Source organism: Dendrobium catenatum, unplaced genomic scaffold, assembly GCF_001605985.2.
Source record: "Dendrobium catenatum unplaced genomic scaffold, ASM160598v2 fragScaff_scaffold_1061, whole genome shotgun sequence".
Lineage (NCBI taxonomy): Eukaryota > Viridiplantae > Streptophyta > Magnoliopsida > Asparagales > Orchidaceae > Dendrobium > Dendrobium catenatum.
The window spans coordinates 1,099,189-1,120,679 of NW_021319523.1; the positions used below are offsets into that span (position 1 = coordinate 1,099,189).

General features: G+C 31.5%; 1 protein-coding gene across 2 annotated transcripts; it reads right to left on the reverse strand.

Moving 5' to 3' along the window:
• Positions 1-11,845: 11,845 nt before the first annotated feature.
• LOC110104731 (acyl-CoA-binding domain-containing protein 5) lies at positions 11,846-21,126 on the reverse strand. Of its 2 annotated transcripts, none has more exons than XM_028698276.1 (6): positions 20,203-21,126; positions 18,793-18,898; positions 18,579-18,688; positions 18,384-18,460; positions 13,138-13,206; positions 11,846-12,220 (listed from the first exon to the last, which is right to left on the reverse strand). In XM_028698276.1, the coding sequence occupies exons 1-5, from the start codon at positions 20,964-20,966 to the stop codon at positions 13,202-13,204; spliced, it is 1,062 nt and encodes a 353-aa protein (XP_028554109.1). In that variant the 5' UTR covers positions 20,967-21,126; the 3' UTR covers positions 11,846-12,220; positions 13,138-13,201. The 2 variants fall into 2 exon arrangements, with proteins under 2 accessions (XP_028554109.1, XP_028554108.1); XM_028698275.1 differs by having other exon boundaries at positions 11,848-12,220; positions 18,579-18,691.
• Between the last annotated feature and the right edge of the window lie 365 nt (positions 21,127-21,491).

Below are 21,491 nucleotides of genomic sequence, written 5' to 3' on the forward strand. Positions count from 1 at the left end.
CAAGTCTGAGAATCCACTATCGAAAGGTCCCTGTTAAAAGGTAAACAAATATGGAGGCCAAAGTCTCATGAAGAAAAGTCCAAATGTGCGACATCTAGAGTATATTCCCATATATTAACTAATAGAAAAATCTGACAAGAGTGGATTGCAATGAAGCATATTTTTGCTGATGATTCATGATGGCCAACACTTTGGAGAATCCTCCAAGGGATCCCATCACAATCCAACCACAACTTCAGAGGAGGAGAAGGTGATCAATTATGATCCTCTAATTGAAAGTTTGTTGATGCCCATGTGAAACAAGAATTTCATTGGAGGTGTTGCTAAAAAATTCATGTAAAATAAGATGATAAAGAAGAACCATGATAAAGAAGAAGATGAAATAATGGGTATTAAAGATGTATAGTAAGGCATACTAGTGGACAATCAAGTTCACAAGGTTATCAACAAGGAACTTTAACTACAATTCCTCTTGATATTGTGCAATAATAAGAAGGAGAAAATGAAGAAAGATTGTTTCTTATCTTGGAAAGTGAAAAAGAAGAAGAAGAAGAAGAAGAAGAAGAAGAAGAGAAAAAATACCCTATTCTAATTAATGTTGTTGCTCTAACTCGAACACAAAGAGACATGCAATGGGAAATGAAAAAAGAAATATAGAGAATTCTCTCAGCTCAATATCAAGATAAATGAAATGATGAATCAAATGAATATGATGATGCAACTACTGCAAAAAGATGTTGTAAATCTTGTACTGGTTTAAGCTTCTAATCAACAAGAATCTAGTATTGGGCCAATCAATCCACCAGTTAGCTTAATGCCACAAGCATCTGGAGTATAAGATGTTCCAAAAAAAAAAGAACTAAAATAAATTTAGTACCTTTTCATTCCACTCAATCTAATCTAAGTTCATATGAACTAGTGACAGTTGATAAACTTGAGAGACTTATTAGTGAAAAAATTAAGGCCGTTATCACACCTAAATAAGAAGAAAATTTAGTAAGCAAAGGGCGCCCATATCTTGCTGAGTACGATCAGGTGACATATTCTATGTGATATTTAGTGCCAAAATTTAATACTTTCAATGGTAATGGAAATTCAAAATAACACCTAACTCAATTTAATGCAACTTGTGGGAAAATTGGAGGTGTAGATGATTCACTCTTCCCTCAATTTGTTTGTAGTTTAACTTCAACCGCTTTTAAATCATATATAAAACTACATAATGATTATGTCAAAACTTTTGTTGAATTGGAGATAATGTTTATGAAAAGGTTTGCTAGTGCTGTGAAAAAGACTACTATGTTGACCTCATTTAAAAAAAAAAAGACTCACTAATGAAGTATATCACTCGTTGGAGAAAATTGAGTATGAAATGTGAACAAAAATTAGAAGAAGATCATGCAAATCAATTATTAATAGGTAACATTGATGATAAGATGGTACCCTATCTTTGCATGGCTTCAATTTTCACATTTCAAGAGTTGCTAGATCGGGTAGAAAAATTTGAAAAGCTAAATCTTTCTAAATCTAAAATTTATATGGATATATCCAAAAGAAATAAGGCTCCAATGCAAGAAAAGGTGAAGCTCGTGCCTCTTATAATATTAATAAAAGAAAGTAATCAATAATACAGAAGACAAAGATAAAGAAAGAGAAAATTTTGATCCTTAGTAAAAGTTAATACTTTGAGGAAACAATAATAAACCAAGAAACTTTCATACTAAAGGAGAACGTCTTAAACCAGCAATGAGAGAAGGTAATCGAGCATTTTCATCTCTTAAAGAGAAAATGACAAAAGAATATTCTCTTAGAAGAGATAGTGTGGCTATGTTATTTCGTCATGCACTCAAAGCATGTCTAGAATTGCCAAAATCCAAAAGATATGAAGAGGCAGATAAAACTCATGAGCCTAATTACTATCAGTATCACCAAGTGATTAGCCATTCTATTGAAGATTATTATGACTTCAAAGATTGGTTATAAAAAAATATATGAAAGGGGATAATTCATCCTATCAAAGAGTGTTTTGGTGCAACCAAAGAAGGAGTCAACAAGACCACTGAAGAAGCAAAAGAAATAGTGATGCAAGAAGAAAAATGGGATATTGCTATTTCAAACAAGATAGTAAAAATGCTAAAACAATTTGAAGGAGTTCCTGTGTAAAATGAAAGTCTCCGATTGAACAAGTGGTTGAATTAAAAATGAAGCTAAATTCAAGTATATTTATTTCTAAATTATCACTTTGGAGACATTTTGATCATGCTAGTTCATCATATTTTAGCAACGCATTACCAAGGAAATTTAACAAGTCATTCTGACAAAGGATGCCAAAAAAGAAAAAAAAATGTTGTTAAAAAATTTATCAGTAATCTTAAAGAATCTTATCAACCAGTAAGGCATCCTATTACCTAAGATTATTTCATATCTCAGATTCAGATAAATTAGATTAAGGGAGATATTAAAACTGATGATGAAGAACCCCTGCTAGTTGAAACATATCGAGTTATTTCAGCAACTTTAAACACTTTTCAACACACTCCTTTTCAAATGCTTAATGAAGAATTTACTTTTGCAAAGGAAAGTAATTATAAAAGAGTGACAACTGAGGCTTGTATGATGATGCTACAAACAGGTGCTAATTAAGAGGAAGATTTATGTTTTATTGATGAAAGCAAATCAGAACATACAGAGATATCTCAAATGAATCACATGAATGAAGATAGTGACTCCGAACAGTCTGAACAATCCACTCAATTAATGAAATAGGATTTTGAAGGAACTGATATTCTCGATGAATGTAAACCAAATGAAATAGTCCAAATATAATTGAGGAGTTGTAGAAGGTTTCCATCACCATCGAATAAAGGACTATCAAAAAAAGATAAGGATAAAGATATAGTGATTAATGAAAATATCATTCCTAATAATCTTAAAATAAATTTACACTAAGAAAGGGAGTAGATTATACTATCTTATCCCATCTAAGAAAAATTCCTGCATAGCTTAGTGTGTATGAAGCTTTTTTTATATCAAAGGATCTTCGGGAAACTCTAATTCATGCTCTTAAAGATTTAGAGAAATATGAAGCATAATTTGTTGAAAGATGTTTAATTGAAGTTTTACAAACCCAAAATGAGCCTGCCATTACATTATCTTAAGAAGATCTTATGCTTGGGATGACAAAGCACACTCGCCATCTATCTGTTAGAGCAGAAAGTGATGGTATTATAATAAGTATAATTTTAATTGATCCTAATTCGTCGCTAAATCGCATTAGCTTGTGAGCATTGAGATTACTCTCAATTGATGTTCAACATCTTCAACAAGATAAGTTAATGGTGCATGGTTTTAATGTAAAATGATAGAAAACTATAAGATCATTTTTTTTCTCCCTCTTAAGTTTGGAAAGCTTTTTATATAAGCTAAATTTCATGTGATTGATACAGATACTTCATTTAAATTACTCTTGGGGCGACCATAGGTTCATGAATATGGCATCGTTCTGTTAACTCTACATCAATGTATGAAATACTTGAGAGATGCAGAAGAGTTCATAGTTTAAGGTCATATGCATCATTTTGTTATCCATGAAATAAAAATCTATGAAGATGTAAAGTACTTCATTCAAAAAAATTTCTCAACCAGTAAGGCATCATATTACCCTAGATTATTTCATATCTTAGCTTCAGATAAATTAGATTAAGGGAGATATATAATAAAAATGATGATGAAGAATCCCTACCAATTGAAACATGACAGGTTATTTCAACAACTTTAAACACTTTTCAACACACTCCTTTTCAAATGCTTGATGAAGAATTTGCATTTGCAAAGGAAATAAATTCTAAAAAAGTGATAATTGAGGCCTGTATGATGGTGCTACAAATATGTGCTAGTTTAGAGAAAGATTTATGTTTTATTGATGAAAGCAAATCATAACATACAAAGACATCTCAAATGATGCACATGAATTTAGATAGTGACTATGAACACTCTGAACAATCCACTCAATTAATGAATGAGGATTATGAAGGAATTGATATGCCTGATGATCGAATGTAAACCAAAAGAAGTAGTCCAAATATAATTGAGGAATAGTAGAAGGTTTCCATCACCACCGAATAAAGGACTATCAAATAAAGATAAGGATAAAGACATAGTGATTAATGAAAATATCATTTCTAAAAATCCTAAAATAAATTTACATGAAGAAAGGGCGTATATTATAATATCTTATCCCATTTAAGAAAAATTCCTGCATAGCTCAGTTTGTATGAAGCTTTGCTGATGTCGAAGGATCTTCAGAAAATGTTGATTCATGCTCTTAAAGATTTAGAGAAATATGAAGCATAATTTGCTGAAAGATGTTTAACTGAAGTTTTACAAATCCAAATGAGCTAGCCATTACATTATCTAAAGAATATCTTATGCTTGGGATGATAAAGAATACTCGCCATCTGTATGTCACAATAGAAAGCGAGGGTATTATAATAAGAAAAATTTTATTTGATCTTGGTTCTTCATTAAATCTCATTAGCTTATGAGCATTGAGATTATTCTCACTTGATGTTCAACATCTTCGACAAGATAAATTAATGGTGGATTATTTTAATAAAAAATGACATAAAACAATAGAATCATTTGTTCTCCCTCTTAAGTTTGGAAAGCCTTTTACATAAGCTAAATTTCAAGTGATTGATACAAATACTTCATTTAAAGTAGTATACATGAATTTGATATTGTTCTATCAACTCTACATCAATGTATGAAGTACTTAAGAGATGGAGAAGAGTTCATAGTTTCAAGTCATATACATCATTTTGCTATCCATGAAGTAAAATCAAATAAATTTTATGAAAATATAGCATCAACTTCTAAGATTGTAAAGCAATCTAAAAGGAAGCTGAGAAAAAATAATTAGGGGTTGTAACAAAGTAATTAAGAAGAAAGAAAGCTATGCTAACTCTTCCTAAAAAGGTTAATACATCTTCTAAACCTAAAAGAAATGTTCCTCGTCTAGGAAGCGATATAAATGAAGATGATGATTTTCTCGCTAAATTCAAAAAATTGTGCAAGCCTTTGTCTAATGATAAAATGTAAGCATAACACTTTGATAAATATAACTGTGAGTCTATTTATATAGGCAAGATATAGTCTGTCTTTTTGAGAAAAATAACTAATTTGTCAATTATCAATCTCAAGAGATACATTTAAAGTTATACCTCTCTCAAAAAATTTTAAAGAAAACACTCCTCTTGAGATTCATAATATTGAAGAACTCAAAATATTTTATGTATGTCCTCTATTTGGTAATAATGGAGTGTGAAGCCTATTATATAAATTGGGGGAGTATCATGATGAAAATTTTGACTAGCTCCTTCAATATTTTGATATGAAGATATAGTGCCTATCAGAATTCTAAAATACTATCCTATAATGATTCAACAAATGATACAAAAATAAGAAATTCATGGAGAGATAACTAAACGAAGAAGTCATTTATTTCAAAGTACATGGTATCAAAAGAATTTACAGTCATCACAAAAGTGATTGTCTTATGACCAAAGGATTTGCATTTTTTATATCTAAATATCCATGGAGAAATACCTATTATACAATAATAGGAAGATACTATATAGTTGAAGAAGAAATAAAAAATGATTTTTATGAAGTAACTATCTTTGGTGATCAAGGTGTGGAAGCCAAAACCACACCTGGCAAACTTGAAGATGGTCAAACAGGTTGCAACCACGTTGTCTCTTGAATGCAATCCTTAGACCATCGTTGCCCAACTATCATCTTCAAAGCACTATCGCTTGGCTAGCATCCTCTGAACACCATCATTTAACTCTGGTTGTGTGATCCCCCATATTCTAATTTGAAAAAAAAAAATTATTTTTATTCTTTATTAGATAAAAATCAGAGCTATCAAATTTCATTTATCAGTAATAAAATTAAATAATAGTGGAAGCAATTCTATTTATCAAAACATCCATATGCATATTTATTCATTTCTCCAAAATTATATTTAATACTCAAGAACCATACAAATATAATATATCATTTCAATCTTGAGTACAAAAGAATAACTATAAAAAAAAAATAACAACTAATAAACTTGGAGAAACCTGATCAACATCACACTCATGATCCTCTACCTTGACTTAAAATCAATTAAACCACATATAATGAGCTAAATAATCTAACATGGTATCACATCCTATAACTGAACCAAAAATACGATAAAGATACACTATGCATGTATAATCAGTTCAATAATATGATCGTAAATCAGTACAGAAATAGTAAAACTCACATATAGTAGTAGCAAAGTTTGTAATCAATAAAAGGATGCAATATAGAATCCAGTAAAGTAGTACAATGGAGAAATCAATAAACTAGTATGGGTGTCAAATCACTAAAACAATCGTCACATCAATACTATCAATTTGTGATAATTAGTAAAAGAATCATATAGATTGATAAAATCAAAGCATCAATAAAGAATATTGTAAATCGTATCAATGTAGTGAACCATGAGCAATAATATCAATGTAGTAAACTAATAACAATAATCACATTCTATATCAGTATTAGTATATTATCATAATCAATTGCTAAGTACGTTGTATAATCAATCAATTAGTAAATAATATAGTGAATCAAAAATAGTAATAATAATATCAACACGTACTAATGGTATCATTAATATCAGTATTAATAACATTTTCTATGTAGTATAGTAAATCAATAAACGGTGTCATCAGTAACAATAAACCCATAACAGTAATAGTGAATCCATATAATGATAATAAATAAGTAAATAATGAATAATAAAACTATTCAGTAATAATGATTCAATAACATGCATTTTAGCAATCATATTAATCAAGTAAAAGTCCTGGCTTAAGCATTGTCTTTCAGTATTAGCAATACATAGTCAATTATTGTTGACTAAGTAAATAAAGTTGTCACTCTTTTTCCTGTCGGCATAATAATAACTCCTTATAATTCATAATCAATATCACATGTATCAATCAAGGATAACACTAAATCATATATTTAAATGAAAGCCTGCTAGCTTACCATCCTGTATAGGTCATCCAGTCTTCAGCCAATGCAATCTTTTAATTATTTTATTAATGTCACATTTTTTTAATAGTAATAGAGATCAACTATTACTCAACCACATGTATATATTTATTCACAATACTAGTATTAATAATATGCTTAAATAAAAATAATTACTTTATTAAAAAAATACACAAAATTTAATAACTTCTATTTTATCCGGTAAAATTTAGAAATATTACAATCAAAATCTCCAAAATAATCAATACAATATGATATAAAAAGTTACACAATAAAAGTTTAATAAATTCATAAAAAATATAATAAAATTAATTCTGGAGAGAATTAAATGATTAAAATCAAAATATTATAAAGCAGAAGTAGGATTAGAGTCACCTACTGCAATCTGAGTAAGTTCCACAAAAACGACGAAGCCGTATGGTGGCTAAAATTAGATTTTTATTTTTTATTTTTTTTCTTTCCTCTTTCCTTTACTTTCTCCTCTTCCTTCTTCAGCAAGGCAAGACATTAAAATTCAGAATTTTCATTTAAAAAGAAAAAAATCATTTCAAATATTTGGGTTATCACAGGTTGCCCAAACATTATCATCCAATTACATCAGTTGGACCACTATCACTCACCCAACAATGATTGATCAAACATTATTGTAACTCTAGTCCTTTCACTATCATCACCTAATTATGATTTCCAAACCATTATCAAATAACTAAACCCTTAGACTTTATTGCTAACTAATTATAATAGTATCAATGCAAGCCATCATAAGGTTGGTGGAAGCCATCAACACCGGCTCTAATTCTCAACATTAATACTAATTATATTCATACTTGACTTCTTGGTTTCTACTCTCTTATTCATAAAGAAGAACAATCAAACAAATAACAAGTAATCTCTTGAAGATAAATCTCATGCCTTAGGGCTTTCTAAGTTGCATTCCATAATCTATTTTTTATCCATATTATTACACCAATTATATTATATCAATAGCTTCCCTAATCACAATAAAAAACACCATCCATAACTGATGATAAACATTACTTGAATCATTTCAATAGGGCTAAGTGCCATGTTTTCCATCTTTTTTTATTTTTCACATAAAAAATCTGATCCTCTTGCGACGTACTTTTATTTGTGTATGTGCTGGATCTTTACACAATGCTATCACGTTAAACTTTCTTTTTCTTACCTCAAGTTCTCTAGTAACATTTATTATTTGAATGTATTCTAGTTTATATCCCTATCTGATTTTGCCAATTATTTTATTGTATAATAACTAAAAAAAAAAACAAATTATCTTAACACATTTTTATACTTCTAAAAATAATAATGATCTTTCAGATACAATAACAACAAAATCAAGCCTTTATCCCATTATGTAAGGTCATCTACAAAAAACTTTTTTTCTCTTTTGTGTTCTATTAAGAGACAATTTCTCATTTAAATTTAGTAAAAAAGGTCATTTCTAATATTTTCTATCCAAGTCTTTTTAGGTCTACTTCTACATACCTTTCTTAACATGGGTCAAATCTAATACATCTACTCTCTTAATCGGGTCATCGAAAGACCAATATTTTACGTGTCCAAACCATCTAAGTCAACTCTCTTTAATCTTATATGCCATTGGAGCTACTCCAAACTTTTCACTTATATACTTATTTCGCATTCTGTCTAAGAGTGAAGCCACTCATCGACCTGAGCATCCTCATCTTTACAACACTTAACTTAATTTTATGCTTCTCCTTTAATGGCTAGCATTCAGTGCCATAGAGCATTTCAAGTCGCACCACCATCTTATAGAATTTTTTCGTAAGTTTGAGGGGTATTTTTTTATCACACAAAAAGCCCGATGAATTCCTCCATTTCAACCATCTAATTCAAATTCTATTAATAATATCCTCATCAATTTCACGACCACTTGAATAATTAACCCAAGATACCTAAAACGTGTACTCTTACTATATTTATTACTACTAATATTACACTCTATGTATATTCAATTTTAGATCTAATCAAACAAAAGCCTTTAGACTCTAAGGTTGACCTCCATAATTCAAGTTTATCTTTAACTCCCTCTCTAGTCTTTTAAACAAGAAGAATGTCATGAGCAAAAAGCATACACTAGGGTACAATCTCTGACAAATGTCTAGTGAGAACATCTATGACTAAAAGCAAAAAGATATGGGCTTAAGGCAAATCCTTGATGTAATCCAACTGAAATAGGAAAATACTTGATCAAATGGCCTTGTGTTGGAACACAAGTAATAACTCATACATGCACATCCTTAAGGTTTTGATTATAAGCATTAACTCCTTTTCATTTTAGAACTCTCGAGAGCACTTCTCTTTGAACTTTATCATATGCATTCTCTAAATTAATAAATATTATATATAGTATTTATTCTCTTTATACCTTTCCATCAAACCTCTCAATAAATGTATAACTTCTAGACCTACCCAGACCTATCCAACATGAATCCAAATTGATTTAGAGAAACATTAATATCCCGTCGTAACCTATGCTCAATAACTCTCTCCAATAATTTTAATGTATGAAACATTAACTTAGTTCCTCCATAATTTGCACACTCTTGTAGATCACTTATATTCTTAAAAATATTAATCAACACAATTCACTCATTTGATATCTTTTTAATCCTTAAAATAATATTAAAAGTTTTGTAAGCAAACAATTCATTCATCTCTTAAGCATTTCAACACCTCTATTAGAATATCATTAAGTCCAACATCTTTTTCCACACTTTTTTTTTAAATCATCTTTAGTTTTTGTTTTACTAATATGATGATAAGAATAAAAATCTTTATTTTCATTTAGGATGCTAATGTTATTAAGGTCAATGGTATTTTCACAATCTCTTTAAAAACAAAATATTTCATCTACCTTTGTTAAATATACTTAAATATATATATATATATATATATTATTTGAGATAATGAAGCTTTTTATTATTATTATTTTTTTACACATTTTAATTTCACCACCAACTATTTTTATTATTAAGAGTATTTCCTTTTGATACTTCAAATACATCTTCCAAATACAAAATAAAAATAATTATTCAACTTAATAAATCTTAAACCTAAGATATGAAATAACAAAATGTTGAGAGTCATAACAATAAGTCTTACATAAAAGTCATAGTAAATGATTTAAATAGATGCCTATGCATACACATTGCAACAAACGTCTATTTACAAATAATTCATGTAATTCGCATATACGATAATTTAGACATTATCTGAGACAGTTTTTTCATTGCTTTTAAAGTATCTTTTCAGTATCAAAAAATTTTAACTAAAAAGTTGCTTCAAAAATAATAAAAAAAACTATCACAAATAAAATCTTAGTCAGTATATACAAAATGATAAGAGCACGTGATGTCGACTGACTCCTTAGCAACTTTTTTTTTTTCTATGGGACAAATTCTCCAGAAGAAATTCCTCGCAAAAGACATAAGGTTTTTTTTTTTATATTAAAAAAATATTTGTTATTTTAAATTCTTCTAATGTCTCCAAATGCAGGAAAGAGACTTCCCTCATCCATTCCTTCTTCCAATGTCTGCAATTTAGGCTTAGTCACTACCTACAAACCACCAAACACAAATATTTAATATATTTTTTGAGTAATAGCCTTAATAGTCCCCAATTATTACTAAATGTCTAATTTAATTTTAAACTTTCATAATAATCTAATATAATCCCCTACTATTAAAAAATATCTCAATATTAAATATAATAATTAAAATTAACCTCAATAATTAAATGAGAGTATTTTAGATATAAGAATATATGTGAATTTATATTATTATTATTATATTTATTATTTCTCATATTAAAATAAATAAATAAAATTATAATAAAAATTAACATAAGCTACCGTTTATACACTATTATTATTTAATTGATTAACTTTTATTTTGTAATTATTTTAATATAATAAATAAAAATATCTAAATAATAATAATATTATCTTACATACATTAATATTCAAAATATCCTTACGATTAACTTTAAGTATTACTTTTTGCTTGGAGACTAAATTAAAATATTTTCTAATAACTGAAGAACTATATTAAATTATTATAAAAATTTAGGACTAAATTGAATATTTATTAATAATAGAGATATTATTTTGAAATTTTACTCTATATTTATTTCTCTCATTAACCTATCACTAATATAGTGACTTTATTAGATACCGCTGTGCATCAAATACTCATTCCGACCAGAATTAAATAGCAATTCACTTAAAATTAAGCGCCACATTTTTACTGGAAGGATTATTTTCATTCAATTTCTCATTAGTTTTATCATGTTTTATAACAATTGTTTGAATAATAACGATTTTATCTTGTATAATAAATGAATTGGCTCGTAAGCCAACTCAATTTTATAAAATTAGACACAAAAGCTCGAGATTAATTAATCAAGCTTAAGCACAAGGTCAGGCTGGGGTGACTCGAGCTCGGCTCGACTCATTTACACCCCTAGCTCCAGCTCGGCCCGTCAACACACCAAACTCAAAATACTCAATTTTATAAAATTAGACACAAAAGCTCGAGATTAATTAACCAAGCTTAAGCACAAGCTCAGGCTGGGGTAACTCGAACTCGGCTCGACTCATTTACACCCCTAGCTCCAGCTCGGCCCGTCAGCACATCAAACTCAAAATACAAGTCATTTATCAAGTCCATCCCAAGCAAACTTATGAGTTAACTTTGACTCAATTACACCCCTAAAACTCCAAATATCAGAACAGTGATTGCACTCATGGCCAAGGCAAGAAAATCAAACCTTAATACTATTACAGATTTTGATGGTTTGAGATAATTTGGTTTTCAAATGATATCCAAATATGACGAAGGCAGAGACAAAGTGCTTTAAACAAATATAGAATAGAAGATTGCGGTGAGAGAATAATTGGTGAAAGAGGATTTTAAGTATGAACAATCACAGGGGAAGCAAAGCATTTACAATACGCATATATCTTCAGAGCTGGTGGCCTAATATGATAGGAAATACCAGTCGCGAGAGTCTGGTTCCCTGTATAAACTGAAGAGTTCCACTCTGGTTGGAAACAGCAGGTTGAGGAGGAATGTGCCTGCAAGCCCTGCCGAAGCATCTAGACATAAATAATGGCAAAAGGAAATTGATGGAAGAAATATGAGAGAGATCAATAGAAGAAACAAAGATCAGAGTTTTGAATGTGAACCAATCACAGTAAGCCATGCATTACGAGTATATTTTATGGAAACAAATTTCTCAAATTAAAGTATGCTATACTAAAGGATCTAATGAGCATTAAAAGATAACATCAAATTCAGGACAAATTATTTTGTGCAGACGCCGAACATCTTCCAAAGAATTTTCTAGAAGATGTTCTGATGTGACGCATTCTGGTTGATCTCCGGAAGTCGTTCGGCGTCCGCACAGAATAATTTCTCCAAACCCACAGGAAAAAAAAAAAAAAGTAAGAGCATATCCCAACATGAAATTTTCGTTGAGAATATCTAAAACAATAGAGAAGCAATCAGCTAGAGATGATCAAAATGCTTCATTCTGTTTTGCATCTTACAGCAAAGATTCATTAGAGCCAACAGGATCAAAGCAGAAAAGTTATTTGGCCTTTTAACTGCTTTAACAAAAGTGAACTGGTCACTATTCAACTACATTGCTGTGACTTATGACTATTATATGATATGCTCCCAAGTCAAAACTCCATGCTGGCCATGGAGAATGGGGTAATGTCAAAGAGACTGCAGAGATAGTGGATTCTTGTTTGTTAATTCAACTAGAAACTTCTTGATGCTGAAGCTTCAAGGCTTGGTTTCTTAGGGGAAGAACACTGTGCTTCCGCTTATGCTTTTAAAGCATGATCGTATTTAAGTATCAATATTCGTGAACCCAGAATGCACGATTGATAGCCAATTTAGGTTTACCTTAGCCAACTCAACATGAGCTCTTCATGCATAATAATCCTAAAGCTCCAAGACAAATTTGTGCAGCCTTACAAGATAATTACTTTACCTTAGCCACCACCACCACAGACTCGAACACCTAAAGATTAGAGAGGCGGTTTGCAGCAATAAGATCAACCTGTCCATACCACATAAAACATGTCATCAACATTATACTAATCGAGAAGAGATGGCATAGAACATCACGATATGGTCGAAGAAAAATCATATATTCATAAAGTCTAACACCATTTATGCCAGATAGAAAATATATTTGATTTGATTTTCACTCATTTTGCATATGAAAATGAAATCAATACTTTTGAGTGATTTCAAAGATGCTTTTAAAGTATATTATTTTTACCTCCACCCGACTAAACCATGAAAGCTAGAAATTTCTTTTCTTTTTTTTCTTTCAAGCATGTTCAATCCACTGGCATGCCAACATGCAAGTTGGGTTAGGAGATAGAGAGAGGAGAGAAGAGGGCTACCAAAACCAACGTGTTAAAGCAAGAATTTGGGACCATTTGAAAAGCCTTGTGCCTACTGAAAATCCTACTTTGACCAACTCAACCCAGTTATCCATCTAATCCGTGTTATGATCACATCCCTCAAGTGAAATTCCTAAATATTTGTGAACTATTTGGCGTGCTTTGCTATGTGCTCGGCCTTGATTAATTGAAATTTTAGAGTCTTTTATCAAACTTCGTTGAAGTGGAATTTAGTTCCTATAGTGTTGATTCGTGGATCTTTTGACAATTTGATTGTAAGGTAGGACATGTAATGTGAGTTCATGCACGTTATTGAAATGTGATAATAAATTAAAAGAAGAGGACCCTGATAGGAAATACTTGATTTCAAGTAGTTCCTAACCAAAACTGAAGCCGAACAAGGAGAAAACTGCTGTCTCCAACAGTGGACAGCAACTATGCGCAGGAAAAACAGTGAATTTTGCGAGAATATTGAGAGACAACGCAAGCAAAGACTTGTATTTTTACTAGTAGACGAAACAAATAGCAAAGATACAATTTGTTCTTCAATTCGAGAGGAAGAACGTACTCTCCAAAGTCTCCGGCGAAGCCAAGAGCCCAAAACAAAACCTAGATCTCAAAGTGAAAACTCAAATTCAAGATGAGATTCAAATTCCCCCCCAAACTCCTAATTATACAAAATTAATCATAAAGGACAATAATAAACTTCCTAAAACAGCCTTCCCATTCAAAATTTCCCTTCTAATCTCCCCCCCAAGCCGCCTACGTGGACCTCGCGTTTTTCCGCCCCGTCTGCTTTCTCCGCCTGGAGTAGCAGTGGACCGGTCCGGGTTGGACCGGTCCAGCCGGCCCCTCCTGGGCCGGCGTAACAGACCCCAATGAAACCTGAGGTTTGCATGATTTACAGCTACAACCTGATGGAAAGATTTTGTTGAGCCTTATTCTATAATTTAATAGACTTTAGTAGAGCCTGTGAAGCATGCAAAAATCATTGAACATTAACAATTAAAATAAAATTTTAACTTTAGTCAAATCTAATACGTGTACACATTGGATTATATTCTTCATACCCTTCACAACTATTAACAGGTACTTACAAGAGTTAGTATCCATGTACTAAAATGAGGCATGAATCTTCGTGTTGGTGATTTCTACCCTTGTTCTTATTATGAATTAGTTTAGTAGTTAGTGTGATAGAAATTTTATCAAGTGCAATATATGTTGAATAATTTCTCATGGTGTGAATCTTGATCATTGCTGAAATTTTACATTTTTTGTTCACTATTTTCTTTGTGGGATTTCATTTTTTTGTGCAATCGTTGTTTTGAATGATAAAAATACAAGTGCTATTCTTACATTAAAACTACCTAATTCTTATAAAATTTATGATATGGTAACATGCAAATTGTGGTTGTTTATATGCCTTTATTGTGCATCTCATCCTAGTAAACATATTAATAAAAGAAGATCATGGTTCTAAGCAAACATATTATAACTACCATAAGCATACAAATTACATTCAAACATTCAATGGGAGTTATAATCTTGAGAAATCTTCGATTTCGATCAGTAATTTGGTATATTTTGAAGATTATCAACTATTTGATTTTAAAAAATTTAAATAAGTTAAATCAAAATTAAAGAGTTGTGCTCAATTATTTTGACAAAGTATTACAGATGAACCTAAAACTATATGGACTAATCTAAAATATGAACTTAAAAAAACAATATTTGTTACTAGAAAAATATTAGGGATCAATTGAATGAACAATTTAAAGCATTGAAGACAAGGTGAAAATGAAAATGAACAAATTGATAAAGTAAATCTTGAATATGAAAATTGTTAGTTTTGTGTGGAATCTAATTGTGTATATCAATCAGGTTGTGATATTGAATTAGACCTCAATTTTGTTGGTCAAGCTTGACGAGGTGCTTGATGGGGGTAGCAGGGGGGCTAGCTTGTCCCCTGCTTGGGGGCTCATGGAAGAAGCATTGAAATTTTTTTATTCTTGTCCTTATAATGTCGTGGAGTTGTGAATTCAACACCAAGGCATTATGAATCCCCTTTGGACAGAGAGCTCAACATCAAGGCGCTATGAATACAACGCCACAGTGTTTTAAACCCATTGATGCAATGTTACTGGATTTTTTTGAGAAAGGAGTCATCGTCGAGGCACCATGGGTATAACGCCACAGTGCTGCGAGTCGGTTGAGCCGATTTTCTCTTTGTTTTTTAAGAGTTGTATCCAATTAAAGGGGTGTGTAACTCCTACATCTGTGTCTGGAGATAGTGGACATGATTGTAAAGTGAAGAAGAGAGTGCTAGAGTGAAGACCTGCACAATTTTTCCCATTTTCATACTGTATTTCTTGGTGTGCCTCCATCGTTTTTTTCCCCCGATTTTAGGTTTTTCCATATTAAACCCTGGTGTTCTTTCCTCTTCGCTGCATTTTCTTTTTTCTTGTTTGTTCCATTCTTGGTTTAATTCCCAAAAAAAATGAATAGCTCGCGCCTATTAAAGTTGATAAACAAATTGAGCAAGCTTATTTAACTCTTATTGAAGTATCCAACGAACTTATCTCTAGCAATCAAACTAAAATATATTTTGTTTTTTATTCTTAATTTCTTAATACACAAATTCATTAAGAGCTTATAAGGAAATGAAGCGTGTGACTATTTTAATGTCTTTCTAACAAAAAAAAAAAAAAAACCCAAAATAGTCATCAAACACACTATTTATGTATGACCAATTTAGTCTCAAAGCATCACATTGCCCCAATTTAGTCTCTCGGCTATATAAAATTGATCTGAAATAGTCCCTCATGTTGTTATTATGATATAAAATTGATCTCAATTAGTCCTAAAGGGATCATTTTAGATCAATTTTGTACATTCAAAGGACTAATTTGGACAACATTATACTCTGACATTAAAATGACCATATATGATAGTTGGGAGACTATTTTGAAATTTAACCCACTTTCTAAATAGGGAGTGCTTCAACAAAAGATCAAGTTTCAAAATTTATTCTATTTGGATGAATCTAAAAGTGCATAAATCATCACCCCTAACATTAAAGCTATTCCAAGTAGCTTTTATAAGAAGAATGTTAGTCCACATTGCATTTAATATTTATGTGGCTTGACGATTTATTTTCACCAAAGCAACAATGTTAGCACAAATAAAATAATTATGTTCAAATTTGCTTGACGATTATCAATTTAAATAATTAATTGAAGCTAGTTATTCAAAGCTGAGCATATTAATGTGAACCTCCTCAACAGCACCCTTTCGTTTTTTGGCAATAAAGTTACATGAATCTTCCTAGAAACATCCTATGTCGTTTTAAAAGATTTGTAACCTACAATTTCTATAGCCTTCTTGTGTCATAGTTTGTAGTTTTGCAATCTTCCTCTGCTTGCAAGATTTAACACCTTGATTTTATCTTCCTCTCACAAAATTTGCTGATCTCTACAACTAGACTTCTATGGCTTCCATCAATTGTTGGGATTTATATGTTTCTAGCAGCAACTGTAAGGAATTCTTTTATGGTGTATTAATCAATGCATAGAAAATTTCAAAGGATTTCAGTTATTAGAACTACGGGTCTTAGGCTTATACAAATTGAAGTCAATTTTTTAATAAAGGTTCTAATTAGATGTATCTTCTACTTTTGAAAGTCTGACTCATTAAACAAATAAGAGACTTTAATCTCAATAAACAAATACAAAGGAAAATGAATTTTCTTCTAAATAAAGTCCTAGTTGGATGTGTTATTACTTCTACTTTCAAGAATCAACTCATTGAATAAATACGACACTTAAAAAGATTTATTTAAGATGTTTAATTCTTGCTTTGGTCACATTTTCTTTCTTCCTTTCATTTCTTGCTCTAAAGTTTGTTATTGGTCTGATTGTGTGATTAATTTTACTTAAATCAGATACAAATTAAATTTTGTTGCATTGCATTCTTGATTCTAAATCTCTCTGTTGTGTCTACTATAATAAGGCTACTAAATTATCGCTTGAATTTATTTCTTCTGAATGTTGGCTTTAATAAAAAATAATGAATATTTTTAAGATTGATAGTTTGTGATTTAAAATGTTTTGTGTGCATGTTGCAAGATTGTTGTCTCTCATAATAAATTAGCATTAGAAAATCTTAAAATCTAAGATGTGCTACATCATCTTGCTATGATAATGAACTGAATAATGGAAAGATGGTTCAAAATGGATGACAAATAATTGTAAGCAAGTATTTATGACTTACTATATGCTAGTTTTGATTTTTTAATGGCTTAAATGTATCATAAAGAGTTAAAATTTGTTGTGATAACAGGTTCTTAATATTCAAAAGAAATGATTCCTGTGAAGTAGGGAACATTTTAAATTCGCCCTAAAATTATTGCCATAGCTAGTAGCTATAAATAGTTCTTAAACCCTCAAAAATAAAATAATGAGTAAATGAAGTTTTGCAAAGGACTTAGGCTTCGTTTGGGACGGCTTTTTTATTGCTTCTTAAAACAGAGTTTTAGTAAAAAAAATTTAAATTTTTTTACTAAAACTCCGTTTTAAGGAACAATAAAAAAGCTGTCCCAAACAAATCCTTACAGATAAAACAATAGGCTAACCAAACATCAACTATCAAGGTATAAACCCTCACTTCCCAACTATACCCACCTAAATATTGTTGTCATGAAAACTTTCACATTCGCACCTGTTTCAAAAAGTTGCTACTTGCATAAATTTATGCAATCAATAACTACTAAAATAGAAGAGCTAAATGGTCATTGAAAATAAAAAGATGGGTATTGTGAACAGCATACCTTGCTCTAGGAATTTAGAGCCTCCAGTTGCACTCTCAGCTTCAAGAGAAGCCAAATCATGATGCCCTTCAAATTTCCTGTAAAGACAATACATTAATCATCTTATCATTACAAGAATGAACTATAAGTTGAGACTTTAAACATAATAATTAAAAGTTCATCCTGCAAACCATTAACTAAAGGCTATAAAGCTACCTTTCTATTCCAGGACTAAGTTGATTTTGCAAGAATGAGTACAAATCATGATGCACTGTATTTAATATCTCTTTCCCTGTGGGATCATCAGCTCTATAAAATTTGGCATCCTCCTAGAAATTAAGTATTCAACATTATTAATATAAGAGAGGATCATTCAAACGAATATATATATCATGAAAAAGAAGTTCCCACGTCCAACTGCTTGACTTACTCCAGAACTTTCGACAATACATCCAGGAATGCTTTTAGAAAGAAGATTGATGTACTGCTCCATGGCTGTCTCAGGTGTCATGCTCCCTAGTTTTTGCCAAGCATGCCTTGCATTAATTAATCAGTAGTCTCATTACTGACATACAAAAGATATTAAAAAAAATTAATGCAGTAGGAATAAAATAACAAATTAAGCTCACTTGAGATAAGTTCAATGAGGTTTTTGTATTACCTTAGCTTGGAAAAAAAAAATGCTCCATGTAACAAACCGATTTCCAGTTCTAACACTTCCATTTCAATTGGGACAATAGGACAGAATGATATGTTTTGCTTAAGGTTCGTTGATCTATCCTATTCTAATAAATAAATCAAAATGCGTCTTCTGATACAAAGGAGTTTCCATAACTATGAGGATTCGAAGTAACAAATAATTGTCAGAACAAGGTAAAAGACAGGGGAGTTATTTAATTAGATGGCTACATCAGTGCATATATTTTTCTGAGGAAATGCCACCATGGATGCATTCAAGGCTAGAATTTGTCTTTAAAGTACCCAACTGTTTAAGCTATTTGCTAACTCTCCTTCTATTTGAAGGAGAAAATTTGGATCAGGAGAATAATCTGACCGAAACAAAATCAGGATGAGTTTTATCATCATTATTTTCACTCTGAGATCGATGATTGTTTAAGTAATCTATATAAAACTTCTATTACACTAATCTCAAGGAAAATTCAATTATAATAAAACCCACCTTAATAAGTTTGAGCCAAGGCATATGACCCAAATTTTTATGAATGATTTTACATAGAAGTTTAAACTTATTTAGTACTTTGTCCTATCCTCCTTCACCTTGAAAATATTTCCATTAATGCAACCAAGCTTCAACAAAATGAATCAAGAAGTGAACCAGCATGTATCCAGCTTCAGAAGTTAATTCATTTGGCATCTACCATATCACCAAATGCGTTTCTTCTCCAGATTTTTAAAGCAGCACCTGACTCTGTTTTCCCAAAATCTTCCATTAAGCTCTTCTTAAAATTACGTCACCTCGAACCCAACAAAAAATTTCCAAGTAATAAGCATCAAGCAATCAATTTTAACGTCTTCAAGCAAATATTCTATTTCAGCCACTTAATAAGTTTAAAAGAAAATTACATATCTAATACTTAAATCTCTATATTTATTTATATACCATTTTTTAAATCACGTCAAATTAAATATGTATGAATAAAATAAATGTTATTTATTCTAAATAAATTAATATTAGGAATTTTTTTATGTGATTTAAAAATTCAAATATAATATAAATAAGTATAAAAATTTAAATATTAGATATGTAAATAAAAATAAACTAAAAATATAATCAGCATTCAGGGGAGGATGTTCCTGCAAGAAAGACGAGATACAGTACCATCTCGCCCGACCAGACACGTTCAGAGGCAATGGCTGCGACTCATGGCAAGGCCCCTCCGTCGCTACCTTGTAAAATCCGTACAAATTCATTTGCACATCTCTGCTCAAACGAGCCAGTGCCTCCACACCAGATGAGCTAACAGTATACTCTGCCGCCATACTAAAAAGCTTTTCCAGCTCACTCTTATCAATCCTCTCCCACTCGTCCTCCCCGTGAAGTAGAGATCCTCCCCTGAACTCAATGCTAACCTCCTTTCCCCTCCGACTGCCAATCTCGGACACACCTCCGCAGAACATTTTCAATTCAGATGAACACAACTTGGCCTCTATCAGTTCCCCTTTCTCTTCTTCTTCCTTGATGTCCTCAGCATCGTCTCTCTCAATAACCATCGCCTCAGCCATTTTCTTAGCATTAATCTCCTCCTCCTCCTCTCCAACCTCAACCGTATCAGCCCTCATCTCCTTTCCGCTGCCTCGCACCTCATCCGATCTTTCTGCAGAATCCCCCATCATGCAAGTGATCTCTCGCTCAGATCCGAGAACTTCCTTTCCTATTTTGAATCCATTAACGGCCTCTTCGAGCTCTTCCACCTCTGGTACAGGCAGCTTCTCCCTGGAATCAGAGAGATCGGCCGATGCGAGGGCATCGTCGGGGCGTTCTCCATCACCAAATCCATCGCCAGTAATCTTGCCGAAGAGAAAAGCGAAGAGGACGGAGAAGAAGGCGGTCAGGAGAAGCTCCTGGTAGAAGTCCAAGTCCATTTCTCCTTCTCTTTATCCCTTCTCGTTCGCCTCTCCCTTAGCTTCAACTCCAAGCAACTGGAGATGGAATCCTATGGTGAAAAGGAGAAAGAAAATGGAGAGTGCGGTCGGTGGATTTTAATGGTGTTACGGAAGAGAAAGAGGAGACTACAGAGCGCCAAAAGGCATATTCGGAACAGTCAGGTGTAAATATTCTCGATTACTTTTGAAACTCGTCGCCCAAGCATGGATTTTCCGATTTCTGTGTCCAGCTTACGTGGCGCGCTCTGGTTCGTTGGCTTCTTTGTCTAGCCCGTCTTTCCTTTTCCATTGTGGCCGTGGGCGTTGGAAGCACGAGTCACGGCAAAAGTGCTCCGCGGGTGCGCAGAAGAGCACCAAAAAGTTTATGATATTTATCTTTGAATTTTATATGCTTATAATCAAATGTAACATATGGATAATAAAAAATAAAATTTTATGGGCTCAAGATCATTTAATTTTTGAGATTATTATAGTACTAAAATGTTGAAAGAATCCCTAATAAAA

Excerpts from the sequence above, each read along its gene's own strand:
- LOC110104731 (XM_028698275.1), bottom strand. The coding sequence starts at position 20,966 with ATGGACTTGGACTTCTACCAGGAGCTTCTCCTGACCGCCTTCTTCTCC. Across the intron at positions 18,899-20,202 it reads GTGTCTGGTCGGGCGAGATG|GCATGCTTGGCAAAAACTAG; the intron begins GTACTGTATCTC and ends AATTAATGCAAG. Across the intron at positions 18,692-18,792 it reads GTATTGTCGAAAGTTCTGGA|GAGGATGCCAAATTTTATAG; the intron begins GTAAGTCAAGCA and ends CTTAATTTCTAG.